Source organism: Cryptomeria japonica, unplaced genomic scaffold (assembly GCF_030272615.1).
Source record: "Cryptomeria japonica unplaced genomic scaffold, Sugi_1.0 HiC_scaffold_221, whole genome shotgun sequence".
NCBI classification, from domain to species: domain Eukaryota; kingdom Viridiplantae; phylum Streptophyta; class Pinopsida; order Cupressales; family Cupressaceae; genus Cryptomeria; species Cryptomeria japonica.
The window spans coordinates 10,843-37,494 of NW_026729043.1; the positions used below are offsets into that span (position 1 = coordinate 10,843).

The 26,652-nt window shown below is 32.8% G+C and overlaps 2 protein-coding genes across 2 annotated transcripts; one reads left to right on the plus strand and one right to left on the minus strand.

Annotated features, from left to right (window-relative positions):
• Window positions 1-10,010: 10,010 nt before the first annotated feature.
• LOC131868841 (G-type lectin S-receptor-like serine/threonine-protein kinase At2g19130) lies at window positions 10,011-11,292 on the plus strand. Its single transcript, XM_059215681.1, has one exon. The coding sequence runs from the start codon at window positions 10,028-10,030 to the stop codon at window positions 11,198-11,200; it is 1,173 nt and encodes a 390-aa protein (XP_059071664.1). The 5' UTR covers window positions 10,011-10,027; the 3' UTR covers window positions 11,201-11,292.
• A 10,050-nt stretch (window positions 11,293-21,342) lies between these two features.
• On the minus strand, window positions 21,343-22,170 carry LOC131868830 (G-type lectin S-receptor-like serine/threonine-protein kinase SD2-2). Its single transcript, XM_059215668.1, has 2 exons — window positions 21,526-22,170; window positions 21,343-21,444 (listed from the first exon to the last, which is right to left on the minus strand). The coding sequence occupies exons 1-2, from the start codon at window positions 22,168-22,170 to the stop codon at window positions 21,343-21,345; spliced, it is 747 nt and encodes a 248-aa protein (XP_059071651.1).
• Window positions 22,171-26,652: the final 4,482 nt, after the last annotated feature.

Consider the following 26,652-nt stretch of genomic DNA (forward strand, 5'->3'; position numbering starts at 1 on the left):
ATGACCCAAAATTGTTTCTTAATAATTTCTGCCTAAGATTTATTGTCATTGAAGAAAATAATGAACAGACCTTTCTGAACCATTCTACAAAAAGAAAACTTAAACCCTAATTTATTTATCCAACATTTTTCATCTAGTCATCCATAAACTTCCTAGCTGGGCATCTATCAATGTCAGTAGCAATGAAGAAAATGGAAATATGTTGCAGCCTAGCCTTTTTGAAATCTATAGCCCTAGACATCGATTCATTAGGAAAAACGGACAAGTTAGGCAAAGGAGAGGGAGGGTTCTTACCAAGGTTTCCTCCACTGCCATTGCTTGGTTCAGAATCACTTACTAGAGTATAAACTTGGCTTCATCCAGAACCTGCAAAGCCAAGCCAATAATGGCATCTCTAAAGGTTTTTCCATTAATTCCATCAGCCTCGGTCGTAGAAACCGATGGGTTGATCAAGTTAATGCTAGACCCTATTGATTGCTCGCCCATAAGGCAACATGTACAACAAAACAAGTAACAAAGTAAAACCACACTCAATAAATGTGAGTGAAATGAATGCAGGTAGAAGGGAAAAACAAGGGCCTTACCACCATGGAGGAAGTCTTACCACCTCCTCCACTATCAGGAGGGAAACTCATTGTCGAGCCTGGAAGGACGGTCCATGTCGACGAAACCCTAGTTGTAGACCTCGCTCATCTCCCTCAGTTTCCTTCCGGTCCCCTACCTCAATCAAAATATTTGAGAATCTTGAGCCTACATATATAGATAATTTCAAATACCTATAGTCAAACCTTTAGTCTATTCATTCAAAGCTACAAAAATCACTAAATGAACTCAAAAAATCATAAATTCAAGATTGATCAAAATTGATTTCATTGATTTGCATCATTTATTTGTGAAGTATGTGAACCAATAATTTGTATCATCTTATATATATTAAGGTATACAACAATTGCAAATTAACACATGTAGGTCTCTCTCCTTGCTTCCATCCGTCTCATTTCATCTCTATAAATGAATAGTTACATTGTAAGATTTCTTATAAAATAATTTAAATAATATATTATACAAACATTAATTATATATTACATTTTTTATGTATTTAATTTAAAGAATATTATGTATAAAAATATAAATTATATCATATTTTTATTTAATATTGTACATTAAATTCTATATAATATGGAACAATAAATACAATATAAATATTTATATCTCCATATGTTTTTGATAAAGATAAAGGAAATCTCCATATGTTATGAAGCCTTCCTTCTATTAAAAAAATTGAAAATTAAAAATTAAAAGGTAAAATTTTTAAAAATAAAAAAAATTGTTTTTTATTTTTCTGGTTTCGACTATGTGAGATTTTTACATAAAAACTCATACAGTCCAATCCAGAAAAATAAAAAACATATCAATATAGACTGTGGAAACTTCATGCATTCAATAAAAAAATCTACCAAACAAAAGAAACCAAATTGCTTTTCAAGTAAACTTTTAAAATAAAAGAATTAAAAAAACTAAATATAAAATTAACGCTATAAAGAAAGAATTCATATTATAGCCGAGATCAAAATGAGGCTTGTTTAATTTTCTCTCTTCATTCACATGGACAAAGCTGATTTGTTTCGTAATTATTTTGAAAGGAGTGAAAAAGGTATGGAAGAGTTGATTCGGGGCACAACTTATGATAAACACAAAACGTGTTTGGCTTCGTTGTGTGGGTTCAAAGAACCTGAGTTAAAAAAGTTAAAAAAATGGAGGAAATGATCTGATGGTCACAAAGAGCCCAATAGTTTTGCATGCTTATCCTTGAATGTGAGCCCTTAATCTTGAAAGTTAAATTGTCTTTTTTAGATATAGGTATAAAAATACGCCTTTGAGGTAAATGAAGATAAAAAGATGTTCATAACAAATGGATGTAGCTATTCGAGCTCTATTAATAATGACAAAGGCCATATGCTTTGCTTCATAAGTATGGAGAAAATAACCATCTTGTGTGCAAGTGTACAAATTTTTTAACCTATGGAAATTCCAATATAGCTCACAAAGGAAATAATTTTCTAGAAAAAAATACAATTGAAGAGTCATCGAAGAAAGGTATACAAATTATACAATAGGAAAGACAAAGGAAAATAAGTGGCACAAGTAGGTAGCAATGTTCATATAACGATAGAAGTAAAGAGCCATATGGAATTCTTACCCCTTAAACCATATAATAACATTGAAAGTATAATAATTTCAAGATAATAACTTCATTTCAATATTTCATTGAATCCAAAGAAAATCACAATATTAATATAGAATATAAGATCAAATAGTCAAACATTCACATGAAAGTCGAGAGAAGAGAAAAAATTATCTCAAATGACTCTTTAATTATGTTTGAGAATATAAGCTTACTAAAATAATCTTAAATGACCATCTTTTTGCAATCTCTTCATAAAATAAGAAATATGAATAGTGTTAAAAAAAATGAGAGCACGACCATGCAATTCCCTCCTCCAAACCCAATATCCAATTCCATAGGAAAAGATTAAAAAAACAAAAACAAAAGTTCATTAACATTGTCCCTCTTTTGATCAATACAAACTAATATGAAAATCTTGATTTGAAAAACATATTCACAAACTCGTGTAAAGTGTCATATTCAATGTATTCGCTAATTCCTTTTCTATTTAACTACAATCCAACAATACTAAGGCTATTACAAATGTAAAGTGTCAATCTTATAGACTATGATGGGAGTTAAGTAGATATAACCAACCTACACCAGCTCTAGTATGGTTGGGTGGTTGCTAAAAATATGATCTAACCATTAATCTTTAAAATTGATTTTCTTTAAAAGGAAGGTTTCACCTAACAATAGACATTCTCCCTTTCAAACTTGTAGTCTCTCAAATGAACATAACAAAAGAAAGACTTAGAACTCAAACTTTAAGATAATCCAAAGCAATCATTATCTTCTCTTTTCAACTAATCCTAAGGTTAGGTATTATATTAGAGTTATCTATCATGTTTACTTATTTTTTAATAATATTTTACCATTTACATCCATAGTCTATTCAAATGCTACATCAAAACATTTATAAATCAAGTCAATATAAAAACATAAAATACATACCAACTCATAATTAACTTTTAACATAAAATAAACTTATTGTTCCAGTCTTATTTTAATATAATTCTTTTTTAAATATAAAATTTTCATAATATTTAAATAATAAGTCAATTTAATAATACAGCTTTCTTGAATATTAGTTTATCACATATGAGAAAAATGACTAGTATTAAAGGACAAAAGTCGTCATGTTTGGTGAATGGGGCTTTACAAATCAATATATAACATATTCGAATTTGAATAAGTTAAAAACTGATGTAAAGTCATTGTAAGCTGATCAAGGCCGGCCTTCATATTTAATGGCTAATCTGTTCAAAGTCTTGGTCAATGCCATCTGAAATTGAACACAGATCAAAATGAAGATGTCTTAGTTTGTCCCCTACTCTTGTTTTTCTCTGTAGTCGGAGCTTACCATTCATCACATCCCATCATTTGTCTTTTTTATTTTATTTTGAGTGTTTGAGAGATATAGATCGACTATTGAGAGAGAGAATTACCTAGATAGTTTTTATTGCAAGCGTGGATCATTGAGGTCATTTTTTTGTACTACATGTTTTTGATTATTTGCCATACTTTGGTATGAATGTTGATGGAAAGAATTGGTATCCCTTGATCTATTTTTAACTTTGGTAGTACCTTTCTAGTGGAGATCTTTGATATGTATGTGCTTGAACATGTATATATTTTATACACGAAACTTGTGATTATAGTTTATAGGTTGTATATCATATTGGTAAGATTTTAATTAATGTTTTCATATCTTTTAAGGTATGGATTATTTGATGTATTAGAATTTGTTATTTCTATTTCTAGTCATATGTATTTTTTTGACAGTGTTTTAAAGCCTTTATTATCACTTTAAATTGACTATTTTGTTCTTTCGATTGGTACATCTTCAACTTGGTTTCTTCCTTTCCTTATATAGGTGGCATATTAGAGAGGTGGCATTTTAGAGGATGAGAGGAGTTCTTACTTGAGATAGTGGTAATCTTGGATACACTATTGTAGATATCTTGATGGAACACAAAAACATTATAGAGATTGATGTGGTTTTATGGATGGATGTGATGATGTATTTCATTAATTGACACCAATATGATGTACACAAGTGGGACAATGCTAAGAAAAAATGCATTATAAACCTTGCACAAGAATTTTATTTTTTTTATTGATGCAAAATAAATATTTATTTTTGGTGTATTTTAGGATGTGTTTATCCATACAAGTTATTATTTGGGTTTACTTGTAAATTTCTATTGTAATAATAGTAACACGTTTCCATCTATTCGTTGTGATCAATAATTTTATGTGCTCATGGTTTTCAGACATGTGTTTTAGATAATATCAATTAATAGTTTTGTATATTCTGGAACTATAAGAGGATTTTTACCCAACATGATGTAAAATAAAATAATTATATATAGTTAGGTATATTGCTAATAATTTTTACAATTGATAGTTGAAATTTTTGGCACTTTTAACTACCCAACCTATTGAAAGCATTTTGTCTCCAAGACCAAAAATTTTGGAAGTTAAAAACAAAAATTAATTGTGTTCTTTTCTTTTTGTTGGTTGGTACTCATAGTTTGATTTTTGATCCATCTTACAAAACTTCTGAGTCTCCTCAACTATTGAACGTTCGATTTTGTGACCTGAAGAGATAAAAATTTGAAAATGAGTGAAGGCCAAAATGTAAAGTCAAGACCACAAATTAATGTGCTTGGTTGCAAAAGATAATTAGATGAAATACCTGAGTAGATTTGTCGTCTGATTTTAATGTCTTGAAAGGTGTATCAAAGTATGCTAAGATGGAAGAATTGGTACATGAATTAAGACAAATAATTAAAAATAAGTGACTTCAATAATGGGAAGAAAGCAGAATTTAGAGTGTTTACATGCAGAATTGATAGTGAAAGTAAAGATGTAGAGATTTTCCTTTGTTTTACTCGGATCTTATGGCAGTGTTAGATTTGTCAAATTGGATTTCAACCATATGAAGGTATACATGCTAGATGGACTGATTACAATATCCATTGACATAATGCCAACTCTACTGTGATGTCAGCACAAGGAGCTTTGCCCTTCCAATATGAAAATTCTTTCTTTTCTGCTACTTTTTTCTTCTTCTGCGGTGCATATAAAATCTCCCTCACCAGACATAATGAACTAAGCTGAAATTAACATTTCATTACTTGATTCAAAAAATGCTTCTATTTTGGCAGATCAAAAATAGGTCTTCCATGCTATTTGGGCAAATGTAGCAGATCGATTACTTGAACTGTGTGCCGCTTCTTGGTTGCACAAACAAAAAAATCATTATCTTAGCTAAGTACTACATAATTTAAGTGTTTCAGACATAGCAAAAAACAAGAACCAGTTTCTGGTTGTCGATACCCTTGTTGCACCCTTTTGTTAGATGCTTCCATCTTCTCTCTTAAAAAAGTAAAAGTTATGTTCATGTCAACCCACTTAAGTAAAACAAGACTAAATTCATAAAACAAATTTACAATGTGAAGTAGCATCAGCTCATTTTCCAAAGGGAAAAATCTCACACCCCAATTGAAACATCTTACGTTGATAAGGTGAAAATAACAGTAGAGGTATGTGGTTAGTGATAGTTTTTGGTCGAATGTGAGATGAATCACATCTATTGTACTCTCCGGTTTCAATGTAATAAAATTTGGAGATCTTGACAATGCTACTGATTTTTTCAGGTCTTTCAAAGAGTGATTCAATGTTTCACTTTTTCCACTCTTTTATTAAGGAACATCCATTCCATAAAAATCTTCATATCCTCAAGATGGGAATTGGAGGAAATGATCAATTAATTCATTTTCACATCTACAATAACTGAAACTTCCTATATGCCATTGTAGCATAACACATGAAAAACTCAGAAGTAATCACAAACTGCCAAATTTGTTGTGTGTTATTTCCTGAGTTGTAAAAATAATGGTTCTGATATTCTTTTATATAACCAATCTATTTTTTGAGCTCATTTTTGCAGCAAGGCCAAAAAACATAGACAATAGTTAGAGTGAATAATTTTGTTTTAAAGCATTAGGGTATTCAAAATTTTGTTTTAAAGATTTGCACAATTACCCAAAATCAAACCCCACTTAACATGATAACGTTGTGATCCTCCTATTTTCACTGCACAAAACATATTTTTGTTATTATTAAAGTTCATGAAGTTAATCTTTAATAATACTATGTAATCTGAGACAAAAAGATAACGTTGTGCTCCTGATTTTGGAACCATCCCTTTATTTGGCACTAAAGTCATAGCAATAAGTTAAAAAATGGGTATTGGTTTTCTAAAATACAGTTAAGTATGGACAAAATTGGAGTTATCACTTTTGGTAGAACAGGGGCAACTCTGCAAGGTTATATCATGTAGTTTCCTTAAACTATGTATACCATTATTCTGTGATAACAATTCTATATTAATGTCAATGGAGAGTCAACAAGACTACAAATGAAAAAAATAAAGTATGGAAACTTAGAAGCAAGCCTATTATTCTAGGTTTTGCTGACTATTATGCTCGGCCATATACATAATCATTATAATCTTTAAGATTTCAGCAGCTAGAGTAGATAGAGAGAATTTTCAGTTGTAGAGGAACTTGCACGAGTTCTCTTAATGGATTCTAAGCAGTGGATAAGGTCTCAATCAGGTTTGGAATTTGATTGTCACCCCTACCTCTCATATGAAAATTTCATGACAGTGTTCTAACCTATATTCAAAAAAGAAACTACGCCTTATTCTAGCCACATAGACCAAAGGATGATCATTTTTGTTTCCATTAGACTGAGTCGACTACTGCCAATGAGCTGAGCTGTCTAAATGACCTTACAAGAAGTATTTAGAGCTCAAAATACAAATTTCTACATATAAACGAAATGATGTTTTCATTTGATAGTTATTACGTGAAAAAAAATCTTAGTCGGACAAAGATTTGTTTGATCTATGGCTTAAACAAAGACTCTAATGCCTAATTTCTTATGAGACCATAATTGATCCTTGGATCTTCCATGGAAAGCATAACCCTCTTACAAGAAATCAGATAAGACCACGTCCTAAGCTTGTAATTCTCCTGCAATCCTTGTATAAATAGATGGTTGACCTAGATTATAAATCCCGAAGTTCAAACAATCTAATACCCTATAGATTTCTCAATTTGTTAGGTTTATACCAATTCACTGCTAATCAGACATTGTAATAAGCCACTCAAAATTAATTCATGAGGCATGCCAACATCCCAACTTCAATCCAACATCTAGATTCTTAAATAGGGCTAAATGTTTTCCTTAAGAAGACATGAGTGAGTTACCATTAATTCTGAAAGTGTAAGGAAGATTCATGTTGTTTGTTGACTCCATTAAATCCATGTTCTGAACAAAAGCATTGTATCGCTACACAAGCTCGCTGATCGAACTGTACTTCTTGTCATAACTGCACAAAAAGATCTAATCCAAAATATTGTTAAATAACCAAATCAAATACAATTAATTTAGCTATGCAGACAATGATTGAGACAATTGGGCAAAAGAAAATGAAATCGAATTAAACACCCACATAACTATAAGTTTGATTGACAGAACTAATCATACGAAAAGACATCCAAACCAAATACCCAAGATAGATTATTAAATAGGGAATAGGAAAATGCGACCAAATCAAATACCCACAAACCTATAAGTTTGAAAGCTCTAAATTGAGCACAAGAAAAACTAACCAAGTAAACACCCACAAGATTATAGTTTTGATTGATAGGTATAATTGGCCATAGAAAAATGTAAACCAGAGAGAAAACTCTGCAAACTATAAAGCTTTGGGGGAGGTTCACAACAGCTTAAACGCATCATTTCCCAGTTCACTAAATTTATCAGTGACCATGTCAATATAATCGCTACCATCGAAGGCAGTTACAGCAACAGTGAAATAATACTATGAAGATACAAGTGATATTGTGGTTTCGGAAAGCTTCGACAATCCAACGAATATGTTGCTACCTGCAATGAAGATCAGTTATGAAAAACTTCTCACTTCGTAAACCCTAACAAACCCACCACCTAAGATTTTAGTCTACAGTTAAATTTGGAGGAAAATGACACCAAATATTGCTACAAATTAACTATTGAGTGCTGCAAAAAATTACATAAGACAGAAAAAAGATTACAGTTGGGTTAAAAGTTTCCAGAAATCTTTCCCAAAGCAGATCTGGGGTTTTTCCTCTCATCCTTCTTTCTTTCCAAACCTGCACCCAAAAAAAGCCACCGAAGCACTGAGCTTGTTTAATTTACCATTCGTCACTTCTCCAAGATTCGTGCAAGGGACACATGTCAAAATCTAAGCCAAACAATCAAGAAGCCACCTGCCGCTCACCGGGAAAAGTGACTGGTCACCGAAAAGCAACAATTGCCGGATTGTCTTACACTTCGACGAGCAAAAAGCCCCCACTAAAAGCCTATCTGCTTAATTAATTAGAAGAAGAAGAAATAAATATACAGAAAAAAAGATCAATGGTATAATAAATAAAACATTCAATGCCATTATTAAATTGACAGATGGTATTTGTGAAACCTTTGGAACGCTACGCAAGAGGAAAACATTACCCACAACTTTTGTTTTTGGCTTCAATACAGTTAGGCGACCATTGAATTTGATGGCCTCTTGGAGGTGACGCTGCTCTGTCAAGGGGAAGCTCTCTTGGAACTCACGCTATCCTTTCAAGGGACTTCATGGGAAATATATTCTTAAGCCTGCTTTTTACAGGTACCCTGTTTATTCAACTGAACAGTAATAGTGGTGCTCGAGATACTCTTTCGCTGGGTGCCTCGCTTACTGGAAAGCAGACAATCATTTCAAAGAATGGCACATTTGAGTTGGGATTCTTCAGCCCAAATGGAAGCAAATGGTATATTGGCATCTGGTATGCCAAAATTCCAGAGAAGACGTATGTTTGGGTGGCCAACAGGGAGACTCCAGCGAGAAACCGGTCAGGCGTTTTGAAGCTGTCACGAGAAGGTAATCTGGTATTGTTCGATGCAGAGGGCGCATCTCTTTGGTCAGTCAACACAACAAACAAGGCCTTCCGAGCTGTGATATTGGATTCTGGTAATTTTCTAATTCTGACCGATGGCAATAAATCTGAAACTGTTTGGCAGAGTTTCGAGAATCCTGTAGATACCTTGTTGCCCGGGATGAGGTTCGGTGGACAGCAAAAGTTAGTCTCTTGGAAAAGCTCATTGGATCCTGCTCCTGGGCTTTTTGCCCTACACATGGATCCGTCTGGTGCAAAACAATTTGTTCTGACATGGAACAATTCTGTACACTATTGGACGACTGGAACTTGGGACGGCAAAATTTTCAGTGGAATTCCAGAAATTGCAGACAAACAACTTTTCAATGTCAGCGTTGAAGGTGATAGCTCTGGTTTGTATTTCACTTATATGTTGGTTCCTAACTTCAATGCTCTCGCACGCTTCGTCCTGACTAAGTTCGGACAAGGGCAACAATCTTCATTCGAAAGCACGGGTTGGAGCATGTTCTGGTCTGTGCCCAGAGATGCATGCGACGTATATGGTACCTGTGGTGCGTACGCAGCCTGTGACTCCAGAAATCTTCCGCTCTGCAGCTGCGATGAAGGCTTCAAACCCACAGACGATCGCGCCTGGCTTTCGCAAGATTGGGCGTCCAGTGGCTGTGTTCGGCAGAGCCCGTTAAACTGCAGCACTGACCGATTCATCGACAATAGTGTAACTTTGCCTGATGAGGGTTCCTCATACGCTGCATCCACAAAGAAAGATTGCCAGGAAGCCTGCCTCCGCAGCTGTTCGTGCACCGCGTTTGCTTTCAATCCGTCTTCAGGGGCGTGCCAAGTCTGGTCTGGAGATTTGCTAAACATGCGCAACTCTACTCCATCAAAAATCAATTCAAATGTCTTCATTAGAGTAGGTGCTTCTCAACTTTCAATGAAAAGCAAAACCACAAGTATTGTAGGCGTCGTGCTGGGTATCGTTGGTGCACTCACCGTTGCCCTGGGTATCTGTTCAGTTTTAATTTGGCGGAGGCATCAGCAGCGGTCGATGGACAGGCCTGCAGATTCCTCGGACTCTTTTCTGAGAATGTTTAGTTACAAGGAGTTGAAAATTGCAACAAGGAATTTCAGGTCTAAGTTGGGGAGCGGAAGATCCGGCTCAGTGTTCAAAGGATCTCTACAAGACGGTACGCTTGTGGCCGTTAAAAAAATGCAGGGGTCAAGGCAAGATGAGAAACAATTTCGGGCGGAAATCAGTTCTCTGGGAAACATACAACATGTGAATTTGGTCAGGCTGCGAGGGTTTTGTGCACAAGGATCAAAACGGTTACTGATTTATGATTACATGCCCAACGGATCTCTCAATTCCCTCCTGTTCACAAGTAATTCCACGAGTAAGAAAAAGGTACTCGACTGGAAGACCCGATTTGAGATTGCATTAGGCACCGCCAGAGGGTTACTCTACCTCCACGAGGAATGCAGAGGTTGCATCATTCACAGCGATGTGAAGCCCGAAAACATTCTGCTGGACGGTGATTTATCACCGAAGTTGGCCGACTTTGGGTTGGCAAAGCTTATGGGTAGAGATTTAAGCCGCGTTCTAACCACTACAAGAGGAACGAGAGGTTACTTGGCTCCAGAATGGATCTCTGGTCTTCCCATCACTCCCAAAGTTGATGTCTACAGTTTTGGTATGACACTCTTGGAAATTATTTCTGGGCGAAGAAATCTAGACTTAACCGTGCAAGATTCAAGTTTGTATTATTTTCCCCCGTTTGCTGCAACTCAAATTCAACAGGGGAAGACGATTAATATTGTGGAGGAGGGTATTGCAGAGGCGGCAGACATGGAAGAGGTGGGAAGATCATGTGTTGTAGCATTGTTATGCATTCAAGAGGATGACGAAGTGAGGCCCAGTATGAGACAAGTGGTGCAAATGCTGGAAGGGAAGATGGAGCCTCGAACTCCACATGTTCCAAGCTCTCCTCTGACGGACAACGATGGAGACCAAAGCAATAGTAACAGCTATAGTGACTGAAATGTTACTAGTTAGAATAATGTAGAGGTATGCTATTTAAGCTTAAACTTTAGTTGCTAGGTAAATTCAATTTTGAGTAGTCAATAAATTTATGTAAGTCATCATTTTATTTATGTTCCATATCTAAGAAACAATCATAATATTTTGTATCTTATATTTTATTTAAGAATTAATTTTCAAAATAATATTATTATTATAATGTTTATGTTTATAATTAAAAATTATCATCATTTTATTTTATTTTTTAAAGGTAAATGTATCTCGTGAGAGTTATAAATTAGTGAGGTTCTAAATGGGTTTCTTCATTGTCATTAGAGAAATCAATAATAAAAACACAATAGAGTTTGATTCTTGGTGGCAAATAAATTTAATTTGTATTTGAATTTTATATTTAATTTAAAACTTATTTTTCTAAATAATATCATTAATATAATTTTTATTATTAATTTTTATTTTTTTTAAGGTAAATGGTTTGTGTGAGAGTTATAAATTGGCGAGGTTACAAATGGAGTACCACATCTTTATATGAGAACTCAACAATAACATCACAATGGTGTTTGAATCTTGGTGGCAAGATTTAAAAAACCTCTATTTAACCATCATAATTTATGTGTTTTTAAAATATGTCTATTTAATTGTCACACTGAAAAAGTGTTATAAATAATGCAAAAATATCTCATGTGGTAAATATGTTTAAATATTTATTTTATAAAATATATTGCTAACATGTAATTATAAAACTAACACAACTAACATATATGATCCTTTACTATTAACAAGTTAACCAAATTGACGGTGTGCGAAAGAGGAGGAAGGAGTGGTAGGGTTTTGGATGTTGTAGAGGAAGCAGATGAAGATGGCGATGGTGACCCAAATGGGATTGGGTCTATTGCCCGGTTGGTTTTGGGACTTTGCTTTGCCTTGTGTTTCTCCTTGGGGTTTGTGGAGGATGTGTCTTCTAGAGTTTCCTTCTCTCATTGGTGTTTTCCTCTCAACCTGCTTGAGGGAATTGATCCTTGTTGGCCCCTTATTAGGTTGGTGCAGGAATAGCAGTTTTCTTGCTCTACTATTGTCCCCCTTTGGATCAATAAGGGTTTTTGTCTTTTTGGTTTTGTCTCTGGCCTTTGCCATTTTCTCTTGGTGTACTTGGCTCTTGGAGCCCCACCCTCTGTTGGGTACTTCCCTTTGGGTCTATGCCTACCCTCTTCTAGTGATCTATGGTGTTGTTGGGGTTCTTTGTAGGGAGTTCTTTCTATAATTGGGGTTGTGTCCCCTCTCTTTTGTTCCCCTCCAGTTTCGTTTGGATTTCATTTGTGTTGAGTTATATAGAGGGTGTCTCTAGTCGTAGTGTGCAAGGATCCTTTGCCCCTTGGTCACTTGGTGCTCCTATTGGTAGCGATTGTTGTTTATGTTGGGCTGGTGGCTAGTGATTATATTTCAGGTTGTCATTAGCCCTTATTCCTATGGTTTTTCTATTAAAGGAATCCCTCCTCTCTACTTGGGTGCTAGTGCTGGTTTCTTTGCTTGTTGTAGGGGTGTGTGTGTGGGGGGGGGATCTGTTTGTGGTAGAGATTTTATGTTCTTTTTTTTTTAGCACTGGATGCCTAGAGCAAGTCCCTTTGTGACCCTCCCTTTGATCTATAGTCCCATCTTCTTCACTCCTTTGGAATGTGGGTGGAGGATTGTGTTTCATTTCTCTTCTACTATTGTGGGGGTTTTAGTGCTCCTTTGGGCTGCTTTGACTACCAAGCCTTACTCGGTTGCTGATCGTTGTTTCATCCTTTGGTTTACCCTTATTTTTCTACAAAGTTTTGTTGATGGGATCAGTATCCCATCATGCAATGCCTTGCTTTTGTACAACACACCGCATGCCACTGGTATGGAATAAACCTCCCAATACATGGACCAACCTACAAGCAACTATCATTTGATATTTTATCTCTCATATCATTTGAGAACCAAGAATAATAGTCAATATGCAAACTACAAACCATTCCAATAATCGAAAGATTGAAGGATCAATTTGGATTACTTTAGAAATAAGTACATAGTGCACTGCAACCTAGAATAGTTGTTGTTTATAGAATTAAATATGCATTTACATGCAAGATTTCACACCTAAGAAATAAATATGTGAACAAGATAACAACAAAATAGAAAACGTATCTAGAAGAATATTCTTAACACAATATTCTACACTTACATAGATGTTTGAATTCTTGATATAAAAGAGTTGATCAAAATCCAATCTCTACATTAACTATCTCTCTTTCCTTTTATATCTCTTATTTTTATCTCCTTTTCCTCTCTCTATTTACTTTTCTCTACATATTTCTTCATGTCCTCTTGTCTTGTACTTTCCCCTTTCTATATTTCTCCCTATATCTCTTTTATCACTCTCTCCCTTTGTATACCACATAGATTTTAATAAATACAAATTGAGGAAAAATAAAATCTTTTTTTTTTTGTTGCAAAGAGGTACTTTCTCTTCAAAAGAACAACCTACATTTACTTTCATGGCCAATGCTTATCTAAGAGTTTCTTTAATATAAGTAATTTCTAATACGTGAAAATCATGTATATCTTGGTAGATGATAATTCTTGCAATAAATATTTGTCAAAACATCAATGAACCATATTTTAGCACCATAAAAATTATGAAATAGACAAATGTCCATTTCTACCATCTCAAAATCAAATTAGTATCAAATTCCAATTAAAAATGTTTTTTATAATTTTTATAGTTTAAAAATTAACCAAGCTTATATTATTATGATTTAACCAATCTTTTATAGCTTTAATAGTTAAAATAAATTATGCAAGTTGATTATAATATAACTAGATGATAGACTTTTATATGTTAAAACTTCCACCGTCTCTTGTAATCTCCGATGCAAGAGAACGCATGAATATCCAAGACTACAACGTTCGAAAATCAATTTTATAATGTTTTGAATTTATTCGTAGGCATCGTTGGTTCATGTAGTGCAACAGAAACAATGCAATGTGGCATTCTATAAAATAGTTTAGGTGCCAAGTTTCTACTATTTTAGCTGGTTATCACTTTAAATATATTTTGTGTTTCTTAGTAGAAGCCCTAAATTGGATGTACCAAAATTGAAACCCTATTTCGTTTGGTTCTGTTTTGCAAAATGCATCGAAAAGAAGAGGCGCCGCAGGGAACGGGTCTGTGCTAAGCCTGACACCAATTGCAAGTGTGCATGGTGTATATATGATAATTGACAGTGCGTCTTATGGTGTTGCAGAAATGGTGAAATCTATAAAATTTTGGCTTAAACGGGATATCGGACTTCGACATTCAGAAAGGTGATATGACCGTGTAAAAGTAAACCCTAGTTTTTAGGGTTCACCGTGCTATTGAAATCATTTCTTTTTTACTTCTAAATGTAAAGATTTTTCAAGGAAATTATTCCAATTTAACAATAAGATATTTTATTGAAGTTATTTGTCATTTTACACGTGAGAAAAATATGTGTAAGTTCAAATTCATATTTAAATGAGGTATTTTGACTATCAGAAGCCAAATGGTGCTATAAATAGGCGCTCCCATACATGCGTTAAATAGGCATTGCAATGTTGATTCAGTCTAATCAATATCTAATTTATTTGTTCAAGGATTAAGATATAAATTATGATACTAAAAGTAAGGATACAAATATTCATATTAATATCAGTTATTATTATTCACCATTCATAATTGAACCCTTAGTTATAAATTTTGATAAAGCAAGTTTTTCAATGATCTTTGGAAGACAAAGGATAAACTTAAAGTAGTCAGTCATAAATTTCGATAAAGAAAGTTTTCCATTGATCTTTTGAAAACAAAATATGAACTTAAAGTGGTTAAGATATGCTAGGTACCTCTATGTATTTATTTTTGTAATGAATTCAATTAAAAAAATATTTGATGATATACAGTTATGATTTTTTGGTTATTATCAAAATTTATATAATTTATAAAACAAAATAGGTTTTGATATTAATTCATGATAAACATAATTTATAAGTAATTAGATTCTTCTTATATTAATATTATGAATAAATTTTATTTATATTCTATTAGAATTAGAAAGAAAACAAATAGAATATTATTATTATATAAATTGTGTACAAGAGTTATTAAGCTTAATTTATAATATTTTTATTTATATCTAATATTTACTATCAAATATTTTAAGTATGTAAGTGATATAAAGTTTAATAGAAATATTTAGACGTTCTCAAAAAAATCTCGATGTGGTAAATTCTTTGTGACACGGATTGAGACCCATGAAGAAACTAAGATTTTTATGTTGAAAATTATGTTATATTATAGCATGACTCTATTCAATTATGTTTCTAAGTAGTGTAAAAAGGTTTTTTCAATTCTTTTTCGAAATTAAGTACCTAATATGTCTAGCTTTGAGTTGGATAATTACTTATGTATAAATATTACATTTTATCAATTTATGACCCTCCCTATGTAACCTAGGAAGAAAGTGGTGAAAATTTTATGGAAAAGTCAAAAGTCATTTTCCCTTATGAAGAGGAAGTGTTGAGAATCACAAAAGTTAAGCTTGATCAACAATGAATTTGAATTTGAAGCAAGAGTTTGAAAACTAATTTGAAATTAGGAGAAAATAATGGCTATGTCATATCTACTTATTTTTCGAATAATATGATCGTGTGCTAGAAAAAATACTATTATATGGAAAAAATTTGAAATTAAATATTTTAATTTTATTTTATAATAAAATATTAATAAATAATTAATATTTAGACTGTCCTATCTTGTTATAATTTTTCATACTTGAGAAATTTTTTATTTTGACTTAGTAGACAATATTGTTTTAGCCATTCCTTTTTAATATATCATCAATGTTGGGCTAGTTTTTGGATATGTTGTTCTTGACTACAGGCTATAAAAATTATTATTTATTATCCTTTAATGTTATTTTTAATGTTTTTTCATTATTTAATTAATGAGCTATTTAAATATAATTTTAAAAAAATATTATGCAAACCTTCCTATCTCTTGTATTGATTCTTTGTTCTAAATTTTGTGAAAATATTTTTAATTTTATTAATTTTTTTTAAATATCATAAGATAAAAACTATATATTTAAAATGTAAGTAATATGATTTTGCAAGAATCAAGGATAAAAATAATTTGACATAAAATTAATTTTAAATAATATAAATCAACAATAATAATGATTAACAATTACAATCCCTTAGCACTTCTCTTTGTTTTTAGTGCATCTTAGATTTATTAACACTATAATAAATGATACTTATCTAATTATGTTTTAATTTAAATTTTATATGATTTTGAGACAATTTAACGACGTGAGATTTCTGAATTTTGGTGGGTGATGCCCACCATATATAGCCTATTGGCTAATAATTCTGCAATCCCCTAAATTATATAGGAAGAAATTATAAAAATCTACTCCCCTCATGCACCATTACTGGCTTTCCTTTATTTTTGGCCAATATATGAGACACAACTAATCTCCACACAAAACCACATTCCATACCAAAATCAAAATATGCAAATCATGATAGATTTTTCACATGATTTTCATCATTCGAATCCTCATAATCAGCCTCCACAATGCTATTAAAACCTAAAAAATATGATGAAAAACCATCATGTTATGCAAATTTCTATTTTTGCAGGTGTGTGTTTTTATGTTGAGAATAGGCATAGGTCAGTAAATAAAGAATCTTAATGACTCAAAAAAAAATGTAACTAAAAACATAAAAGAAGACTCCTTTAACTATGAATATCAAAGAATGTCCCTTTTTAATTTAATACTAGTGCAAAGCAATCATAAATAAAATAATCTCTTTAAGGTTATACTTCAATAAGGTATTTAAAAATTAAGAGAGATAAGCTTGGTTTGTAACAACAGAAGTTAATGTTCTAAAGAAAATATTCCTTCACTAAAATGAAATATATTGTCATGGCTAAAGATTATATCAACTACTAGTCAAAAGAATATTCTCGACATATTTCACTCAAGAGTAAGCTATCAACAACTTCTATTCATGTAAATAATATTTTTTTGGCAAATTGATCAAGGAAAGTGGTGTTACTTATACATTTAGTCAACATTTTTTATTGGAAAAGTTGTAGACATATCTAGCGCTGCCTAGTTTCAACACTACGTAACTACACACAAATTCAATGATCTATAAGCCAATACATTGTGGCAATAATCAGGAAAATGTGTGGATTATTTTAATAGTAATGTAAAAATAGTATAATTCTACACCAAGCTATAGAAATTATAGCTTAGTGTATCCAAGCCGCAACCATGAGCCCCCTTCCATTATCACCTATGTCATTTGGGTTTTTGCATTATCGATAATTTGTGTAGATCATTTTCTCCTAGATCCTATTTTCTATTTGATGAGACATTTAGACTTTATTACTAAATTAAATTAACTCTCTAACTAATGACATTAGAAATTCAACATGATGACCTAATGCTAAGCCTATCTTGAGAAAACTTAATCACTCTCTATCAATAGATGGTCACCCACCAAGGAATAATTGTCCAAATAGCTATCCTTGAAAGACCTTTGTACGATACTAATTGCATAATAATATAATCTATGTTACAAAATATGCATGTGAATATTTGTTCACCCACTAGAATTATGCCAAATGGTTCCATTCTCTACTTCATGTAAGTATCAAATCAAACCTTAGAGTTAAAAGATCTTTCAAAAACCAAATAAAAGAAAATGGTGCGTATTCTATTTTCATTATGAAATTTATGGCATTACATTTATAATATTATAAATTGGGAGAAATAAAAATATTTAGTTAATTTTGATAATTGATAGATAAACACTTTTTTTAATTATAATTTATAATATTTTCTTTCAGATGCATTGGAAGTAGAATAAATATAATAGTATATAGAGATAATAAATAAAGATAAATAATAATATTATATAATATTATAATAATACAATAGAGTTAGAGACTGTAGTATTGTAGATTAAAGATAGTGGTGACATGAAAGACAAACATGTGATTAAAAGAAAGTAATCCTCCCTCACGGATATCAATAGTTTCTAATCCATGAAAATCATGCATATCTTGCATAAATATAATTATTTTTTATTGTTCGAAGCTCTTCAATGGTTAAATAGTCATGCCAATACTACCACATTCCACCAATACGCTATAAAGAACACAATTTATCACTAAAAAAATGAGAAGATCATGTCATGAAGCACACCACACAAAGTAGAGTACATTTACTATGAAACTCATTAAAAAAAACATCTAAAAAGATAAATCTTAAATAAATTATATCTTGTGAAATTTTATTTGTAGATGAATTCCTTCATTGAATGGTGAAACATGATTCAAATTGTGTTTATATGTTTGACCAAAGTAATTCATTTTATCTACCTACAATGAAGGTTGTACAACACATACTTTACCTTGTACTCTACACTAATGAAGTACAATATTGAATACAAATACAAGTTTATTCTTATATTTTTAGCAATACATTCTTCAAGTTCTAAGTATAGTCAATTGCAAATAAGAGTTACCTCATCCATCAACATCATTTCCTATTAGGGAATTTAGTTGATCATAACATCAGTAATTTGAAATGTTTTGTTTATCACAAATAGGGTTGTGAAATGGTTTTAATCAACAATGAAAGGCATATTGAAAAGAATTAATATTATCATGTTTCAACCTTGAATTCAACATGATATTTTATAGGCAAGATGGATCGATCATGTAATTAATTTTATTCTTTAGTATTATTAGTGAGGAATGTTTGTTAATAAATAAAGTTATATGATGATTTCAATTTATTTATTATATCTAGTGTATTTATGATCTATAATTAATAGATATTTTTAATGATGCAAGACACTTAAATTTATCTCAATCATCTATGTCTACAAAGTGTGTTTATCCTGTCATTATTCTATATGTGTTTGTGTGATTACCTTGAGAGAAAAACACATACCTTCTAAACACAATGATAGTCATATTCCATCAGACACTGTCGCTATTTCATGTGGTCCAACACATTGCAAGAATCCATCAAAGTTTTTCACTTGAGATATGAGTAAAATAAGCTTAGTGTGAAAATTTGTGCACTTGACATTAATGTATTTGTATTTCTATTGTTTAATGATTTTTGATCAATTTTAGCAATATTATATTTAAATTTCATTATATATTTGTGCAATTCCATTTATCTTTTTGTGGGAGTCAGGAATGCTAGGAATGGTGTCATTTTCAAATCAAACCCCATTGTCCCATGATGCTTACTATCATTTCTTTAATGGGGCATCCAAGAGGAATCAAAATTTTGTTGGGGGAGTTATATTTCTTAATCGAAGTCCTTGTGTCAAATTTGCAACTCGCTTGAGTTCTTCCACCAATAAATATGTTGAAACTAAATCTTTGAGATTGAGGATGCCTCTTGCACTATGATGTGTAAAAGACTGCCAAAAAAACATGTGTGAGGTTTTTTATTCATTGAAAAGGCAAATCAACTGTGTAGAGGTCAAACATCTTCATCTAGAAGAATGTGAAAGGCAATGACTTCTTTATTGCAGGGGAAAATCCTCATATAGGATACAAAATTTCTTTTGCATGTTATTTTCATTCATTGTGGAGGGCGATACATAAGATTGTGAGCATAAAGAGAAGTATATCATCAATTTGCTAAATCCCATGCAAGTGATTTAACCTACGATTTGCACTTATTTTGTCTTTGCTAGTACATCTCAGCAAGGCAATTTGTCTATAAGCAGACTCGATTCTTATTATACGCGACTCTCTGAAGGTGACTTCCATGGTGCAAGATGTGAACAAAAAATATTTGAATAAGTAGTCTTTAACTAGGTCCAGGCCACCCAAGCAATCTTGATTTAAGAATTAAGATTAAATTGAGTGAAGATAAAGTAGTATGGTTGACTGATAAATGGATTCTAGCGTCAACGAATGTGCTAAATCAAAAAATATCATAGGTTAAAGAACCTTCTACAAAATGACATAAGTTGAAAAGGTTCCCTTAAACAATAATCTTGTTCACAAGAATCTCAAGAAAGGAGATTGTTTCATATAGACATTTACGAATAACAAAAATATAACGTGTATGATCATAAATAGTCTCTGTCTTCTAGAAGGGAGTATGTAATAGAAACCATATTATTAGTGATGGTCAAAGTTGTGGCAAAATTAAAAGAGTGGAATGTTAAACGTGACTTGTTTATGCATGTTTTTCATGCATGTGTGATTTAAAAATTTCTTGTAATTCATTTTTTGAATAACAATAGAAACTTTCAATCAAAACAAGGGATATTGCAATAATATTGAAAGTGTAAAATGTTAATAGAAATATGGAAGAAAATGAGCATAGATCATACAATTCATTCATTCCACATCTATCTTGGAAGTAAGTCACGTATCCACTTAAAATAAAGAAAATCTATTAATAAAATTAAAATATGATTTTTTTATAAATTTAATTTATATACAAATAAAATAACTTATAATATATAAAAAATAATATTCATCCGATTTAATTTTGACTTTCTTAAATGATAAAATGTTGAAGACAAAACTCTAAATAGATGCTAAGTTCACTTATGATAAACCTTATCTAGTACATACAAAATGGACTATAATCTAAAAAACCTTTAAAGTGGTAACATTTTTAAACAGCTGAAATAACTACATGATTATTTTACATGAAATAAGAACCTCCAAAATTCTCAATCCTCCTATCAAATCAACCACTAATGAAAGAGTTTAAAAAAATATATAGATTAAAAAATCACTTTAAACATTTAACCTTATCATTAGGACATCCAAAACTTACAATAAAGAACAATACCTACATCCATTGATGAGAGGAACAAAATTAGTTATCTATCCCTAAGTTACCATCACTTCTTCCACATGAAATACAAATTTAACCCAAAGGTCCAAACAGTGAGCTGAACGCATACTTAATATGCCCTAATGTTCACTAGCTTTTTTATATTGAAATAGGTATACTAGGTATAGCTATCTTAACTAAAATTTGAGCTTAAATAACCTTCCTCTACATTTTACAATGCACTAACCAACCGCTTACAATATTCTAATTGGTAACATGGCTATAGGTGATGCTGCTTGTGTCACTTCGGTCCACTGGCCTGTCCATAACCTGTGGAGTTTGAGGCTCCACCTTCCCTTCCAGCATCTGCACCACTTGCATCATGCTAGGCCTCACTTCCTAATCCTCTTGAATGCATAACAAGGCTACAACACATAAACTTCTCACCTCTTCCATGTTTGCCTCCTCTGCAACACCCTCCTCCACAATGTTCATTGTGTTCCCCTGCTGAATTTGAGTTGCAGGCCATGGGGGAAAGTAAACCAAACTTGAATCTTGCACTTTTAAGTCTAGATTTCTTCGCCCCGAAATGATTTCCAAGAGTGTCATACCAAAACTGTAGACGTCAACCTTGGGAGTGATGGGAAGACAGGAGATCCACTCTGGAGCCAAGTATCCTCTCGTTCCCCTTGTAGTGGTCGGCACATGACTAAAATCTCTACCCACAAGCTTTGCTAGCCCAAAATCGACCAAATTAGGTGACAAATCACCATCCGGCAGAATGTTTTCCAGCTTAACATCGCAGTGAATGATGTGATCTCGACATTCTTCATGGAGATAAAGTAACCCTCTTGCAGTGCCTAGTGCGATCTCAAATTGGGTCTTCCAGTCGACTACCTCCCGTTTACTTTTGGAACTACCGGTGAACAGTATAGAATTTAGAGAACCCTTGGGCATGTAATCATAAACCAGTAACTGTCTTGATCCTTTTGCACAAAACCGTCGTAGCCTGACGAAATTGACATGTTGTATGTTGCCAAGAGAACTAATTTCTGCTCGGAATTGCTTTTCATCTTGTCGTGAACACTTCATTTTCTTTACAGCAACCACTGTACCATCTGGTAGAGATCCTTTGATCACCGAGCCAAATCCTTATCTCCCCACATAATACATTTGGACTAGATTTCCGATTGAGGTTTCCGACATAGAAGGTATATTATGGCCAAATTTGATTTTTTTTGAAAAAATGCCCTCATTCGTCATAATTCTGACGAAAATTACCCATTTGGTTTCAACGAAGAAGGCATTAGCAATGAGAATTTTCTTTTTTTCAAAAAAGTGCTTGAGTTCGTCGTAATTCCGACGACAGTGGCCATTACAAAATAAAAAAAGAGGTGGGGATTTCATTTGTTAATTGCAATCCCGCGTAGGCGTCCATGGTGACTTCAACCCCCAAGAACATTAAACCCACGTCGAAGGCAATCCCACACAGGAGGTAGATTCAAATTGCCCTAGTTTTTAATTTCATGTTGCAAAAAATATACATGTGGTGGTTAATTGTCCTAGTTTAACCTTGTAAAACCATAGAACTGTGATTGAGGAGTGAGCATTCAATTTTGTATCAGCAATCCCTTCCTCCCATATACGCACATGTTGATTGTTCACATGAGATCACATCTCTTTACGGCATCGTATCAAACAATTCACGAGCCTTGTCCATGTTTCCACATTTTGCATTCATGTCAAGCAAGGCATTTGCAAGTACAACACCTAACAAAATTCCTCTATCCGTTATGCTTTGATGGATGTCCATACCCTGTTCCAAAGCTCCCATTTTTGCACAAGTAGGGAGGATGTTGGCAAAGGTTGTAGAATTTGGCTTTATGCCTTCCAATTTCATTTGCTTGAAAGTGTCTAAAGCCTTTTCGACAAATCCATTTTGTGCATATCCAGCAATCGTTGCAGTCCACGAGACAACATTTCTTTATGGCATTCTATCAAATAGTTCACGTGCCTTGTCTATGCTTCCACATTTTGCATACATGTCTACCAAGGCAGTTACAACTACAACATCTAACAAAATTTCTCTATCCTTTATGCTTCGATGAATGTCCATACCCTATTCCAAATCTCCCATTTTGGCACAAGCAGGGAGGATAGTAGCAATGGTAGTGGAATTTGGCTTTACACCTGCCGATTGCATTTTCTTGAAAGTTTCTAAAGCCTTCTCAACAAATCCATTTTGTGCAGTTGCAACTACATCTGACAAAATTCCTCTATCTTTTATGCTTTGATGGATGTCCATACCCTATTCCAAAGCTCCCATTTTGGCACAAGCTAGGAGTAGGCTGGCAAACGTAACTAAAGAAATGCAATGATCAGCTCCAAAGACATCAAACCACTACTAACAAAACCGAGAGTCTAAAATATGATAGGGAATAGTGTGAGCTGTCCTGAAATAAAATATTTTATTTTCAATTTCAACTAAAACATAATTACTCAGCCATTTAATGTTATTAATAAGTGTTTAATTTATGAAAGAGATAAATGGTTGGCCACAAGTACATGAGTTACTAAATGCACACAAATAAGTGAATTTGATATTCAAAACTATCTCCAATGAATTCAATTCTTGTCCATTAGTCATTTATGTTTGCAATAAGCATCTTTCTTTGTTTTTCTTAATCTTTATTCATAGTTATGTGCATATTTCACATTCTATAATTAGGATATCAATTGCTATGGCTGAACACTAGCATGATGTTTGTGTTGTGGTATAGATGCATGGAAACATAATTATGGGATTGTTATATTATAGAGATCATAAATCTAGATATCGCATATTAGTTATAGCTCTTCTTGGCTTGAGTCTAAAGTTGACATACAGTCATAAAGCCATTATTAGCAGATCTATCCATTTCTAGTAAAGACAATTGAGAAAGTCATTTTGATATTGAGAGTTTCTTATCTATTTACCTATTGATCATTATTAAGCCATAATATTTAGGTCTATTTATCTCTCTTGCAAAACCTCTGTAAGTGTCCTAGATTGTCCCTACTACTCACTATTCAATTCAAAAAAATGGAGTTCTAAAGATTTGTTGCACAAGATGGTGTTGAACGTATCAACAAGGCTAGCATGGAAGGCATGTTCAAGCTTCCACTTGTACAACTTACAACAAATGATTTGTTGATAGAAGAAATTCTTGAAATAGGGATACAATCGAAAGACAAGTAAGTACATACAAACCTCCTCAGTTGAAAGTAAATCTACGTATAAAAAGAGTACATTGAATCCCAATCCATAAACATAATAGAGATACCGATGGAGACTTAATTGGATGTAGCATGTCGCACCAAAGTTGTTAGAGTATGCTAATCTAGTACATAATGTTTCGTAAAGCCACATTAGTATTTTACCTAGATCATTATCTACCAAAACTAACTATAGTAATCCTTTTGAGGATTAATTTCATGGTGCTAGATCTTCATTTAGTTCCACTTCTTGTTGGAGATAAGAATAGTTATTTCTTGAGGTAGATGAATATCCCATCAACAAAGGACAAGACCCTTTCTAGAATATAAAAAATTCTACTCCAACAAAATATCATGGGGGTTTCACTAGAGATATTGAATAAGAGACAAAATTCTACTGGTGCATTAAAAGCATTGGCATGTTCTTCATTTATTGATGTAAACTCTCTGTGACGCCACCACAACCAACAAAGGTGTAAAATGTTGTTTGCAATGCATGGATTTTTAAGATTGTCCTTTGAGAAAATAGAATTAAAGTATGGAAGTAGGATCTGCCAGCTCCTGAGGGAAAGACCATGTCAGACAATAATTTCTATTTTCTTGCCTGTGAAGAAATACCATGTTAGACAATATCAACGAACAACAAAATAAGGAGACAATTGCTAGATTGTGGTCTAACTTGAAAAGAAAAGGTGATGGAAAATGTTATTGTCCGCGCAAAATTTGTAAGGGGTTAAAGACTAGAAGACTTCTAATCAAAACAATGAAGAAACATTGTAGGCTGCATGGTCACATTGAAGGTGGACATGATTATCATCCATTGGTAAGTTTTTCATTATATCATTTTGACAATTTATATACATAATAAATCACGTGATGATGAGATCATGATCACGGTTTATTTATGTATATCAATTTTATATAGGTCGAGCACCCCGGAGCACATGGTATGGATCAACACAACCCTAAGAATATGGTTTTCGAAGTGGACGAACATGGAGGTGTGAATATCGAAGCTGAAGATAATGATCCCATGGAAGATGACGATCATGAGCCAAAAAACACAATTGAAGATGATGGTACAAATACATTGATCCATGACTCATTTAGTACTCGTGGAGCTTATCATGATGATGAAGATGACCTTGATGTTGTTCATGATGTCACTCTACTTGAGAAGGCATCTGAGTCCCTTTATGAAGGCTCACAGGCAACTCTTCTCTCCGATGTATTGTTGTTGGTGAACTTGAAGGTTATGAATGGTTTATCCAACATAACAATGTCACGTATGTTAAGGCATGTCATATATGTCATAGTAAACTGTGAATCATGTTGTACCATTAATATTCTTTATTATAACAAATTATATTTTGTTGTTGTAGATTGATAGGTGAGTTTTTGTTACCACCATCAAATATTCTACCTCGCTCATACCGAGAATTATCTGTCGTTATGAAAGATATTGGAATGGAGTATCAAGCAATAGATGCGTGTCCCAATGATCATATTATATATCACAAACAACATGAATTTTGAACTGAATGCCATGAATGTCATATCAGTAGATATCTAACAGATCAAATAACAAAAAGGGTTCCTTGCAAGGTTCTTCGCTATATTCCCATTATTCCACATATGCAATGATTATTCAAGTGCACTAGCTTGGCACAATTTATGGATTACCATGCATGCAATAGAAGTTGAGATGACATTATTCAAATGCCTATGGATGGTTCAGTATTTATGGACATAGAGGAAAAGTGGCCACACTTTAAAGAAGAACCTCATAATCTCAGGCTTTCATTGGCAACGGACGGTGTCAATCCATTTGGAGAGATGAGATCTGTTTACTCAGTGTGGCCTGTTTTTGTTATCAACAATAACATTCCTCCATGGATGTCAATAAAGAGGGAGCACATAATGTTGGCAATGATTGTTCCAGGTATTTTATCATTTAAATATAGTCATCTAAATTTAATTATAAATATTGCAGTAAAATGGTCATAATAATTATGTAATGTTTTTGTTCATTCGATTAGATAAGTACCAAGTTAAAGATATGAATGTATATATCGAGCCTCTTATTGATGAGTTGTTGGAGTTATGGAATGGTGTCACTATGTATGACGTCTCTAGACCAATAGGAAAAAGACAATTTCAATTCCATGCGATGCTCCTATGGACAATACACGATGCCCCGGGGCTAACACATTTTTGTGGTATGTTATAGTGTTTAAGTTGTGCATGAACATTATAATTCAAAAAATTATCATATTTAATCCAATTATACATTATCTTGTAGGTCTTCAAACAAAGGGA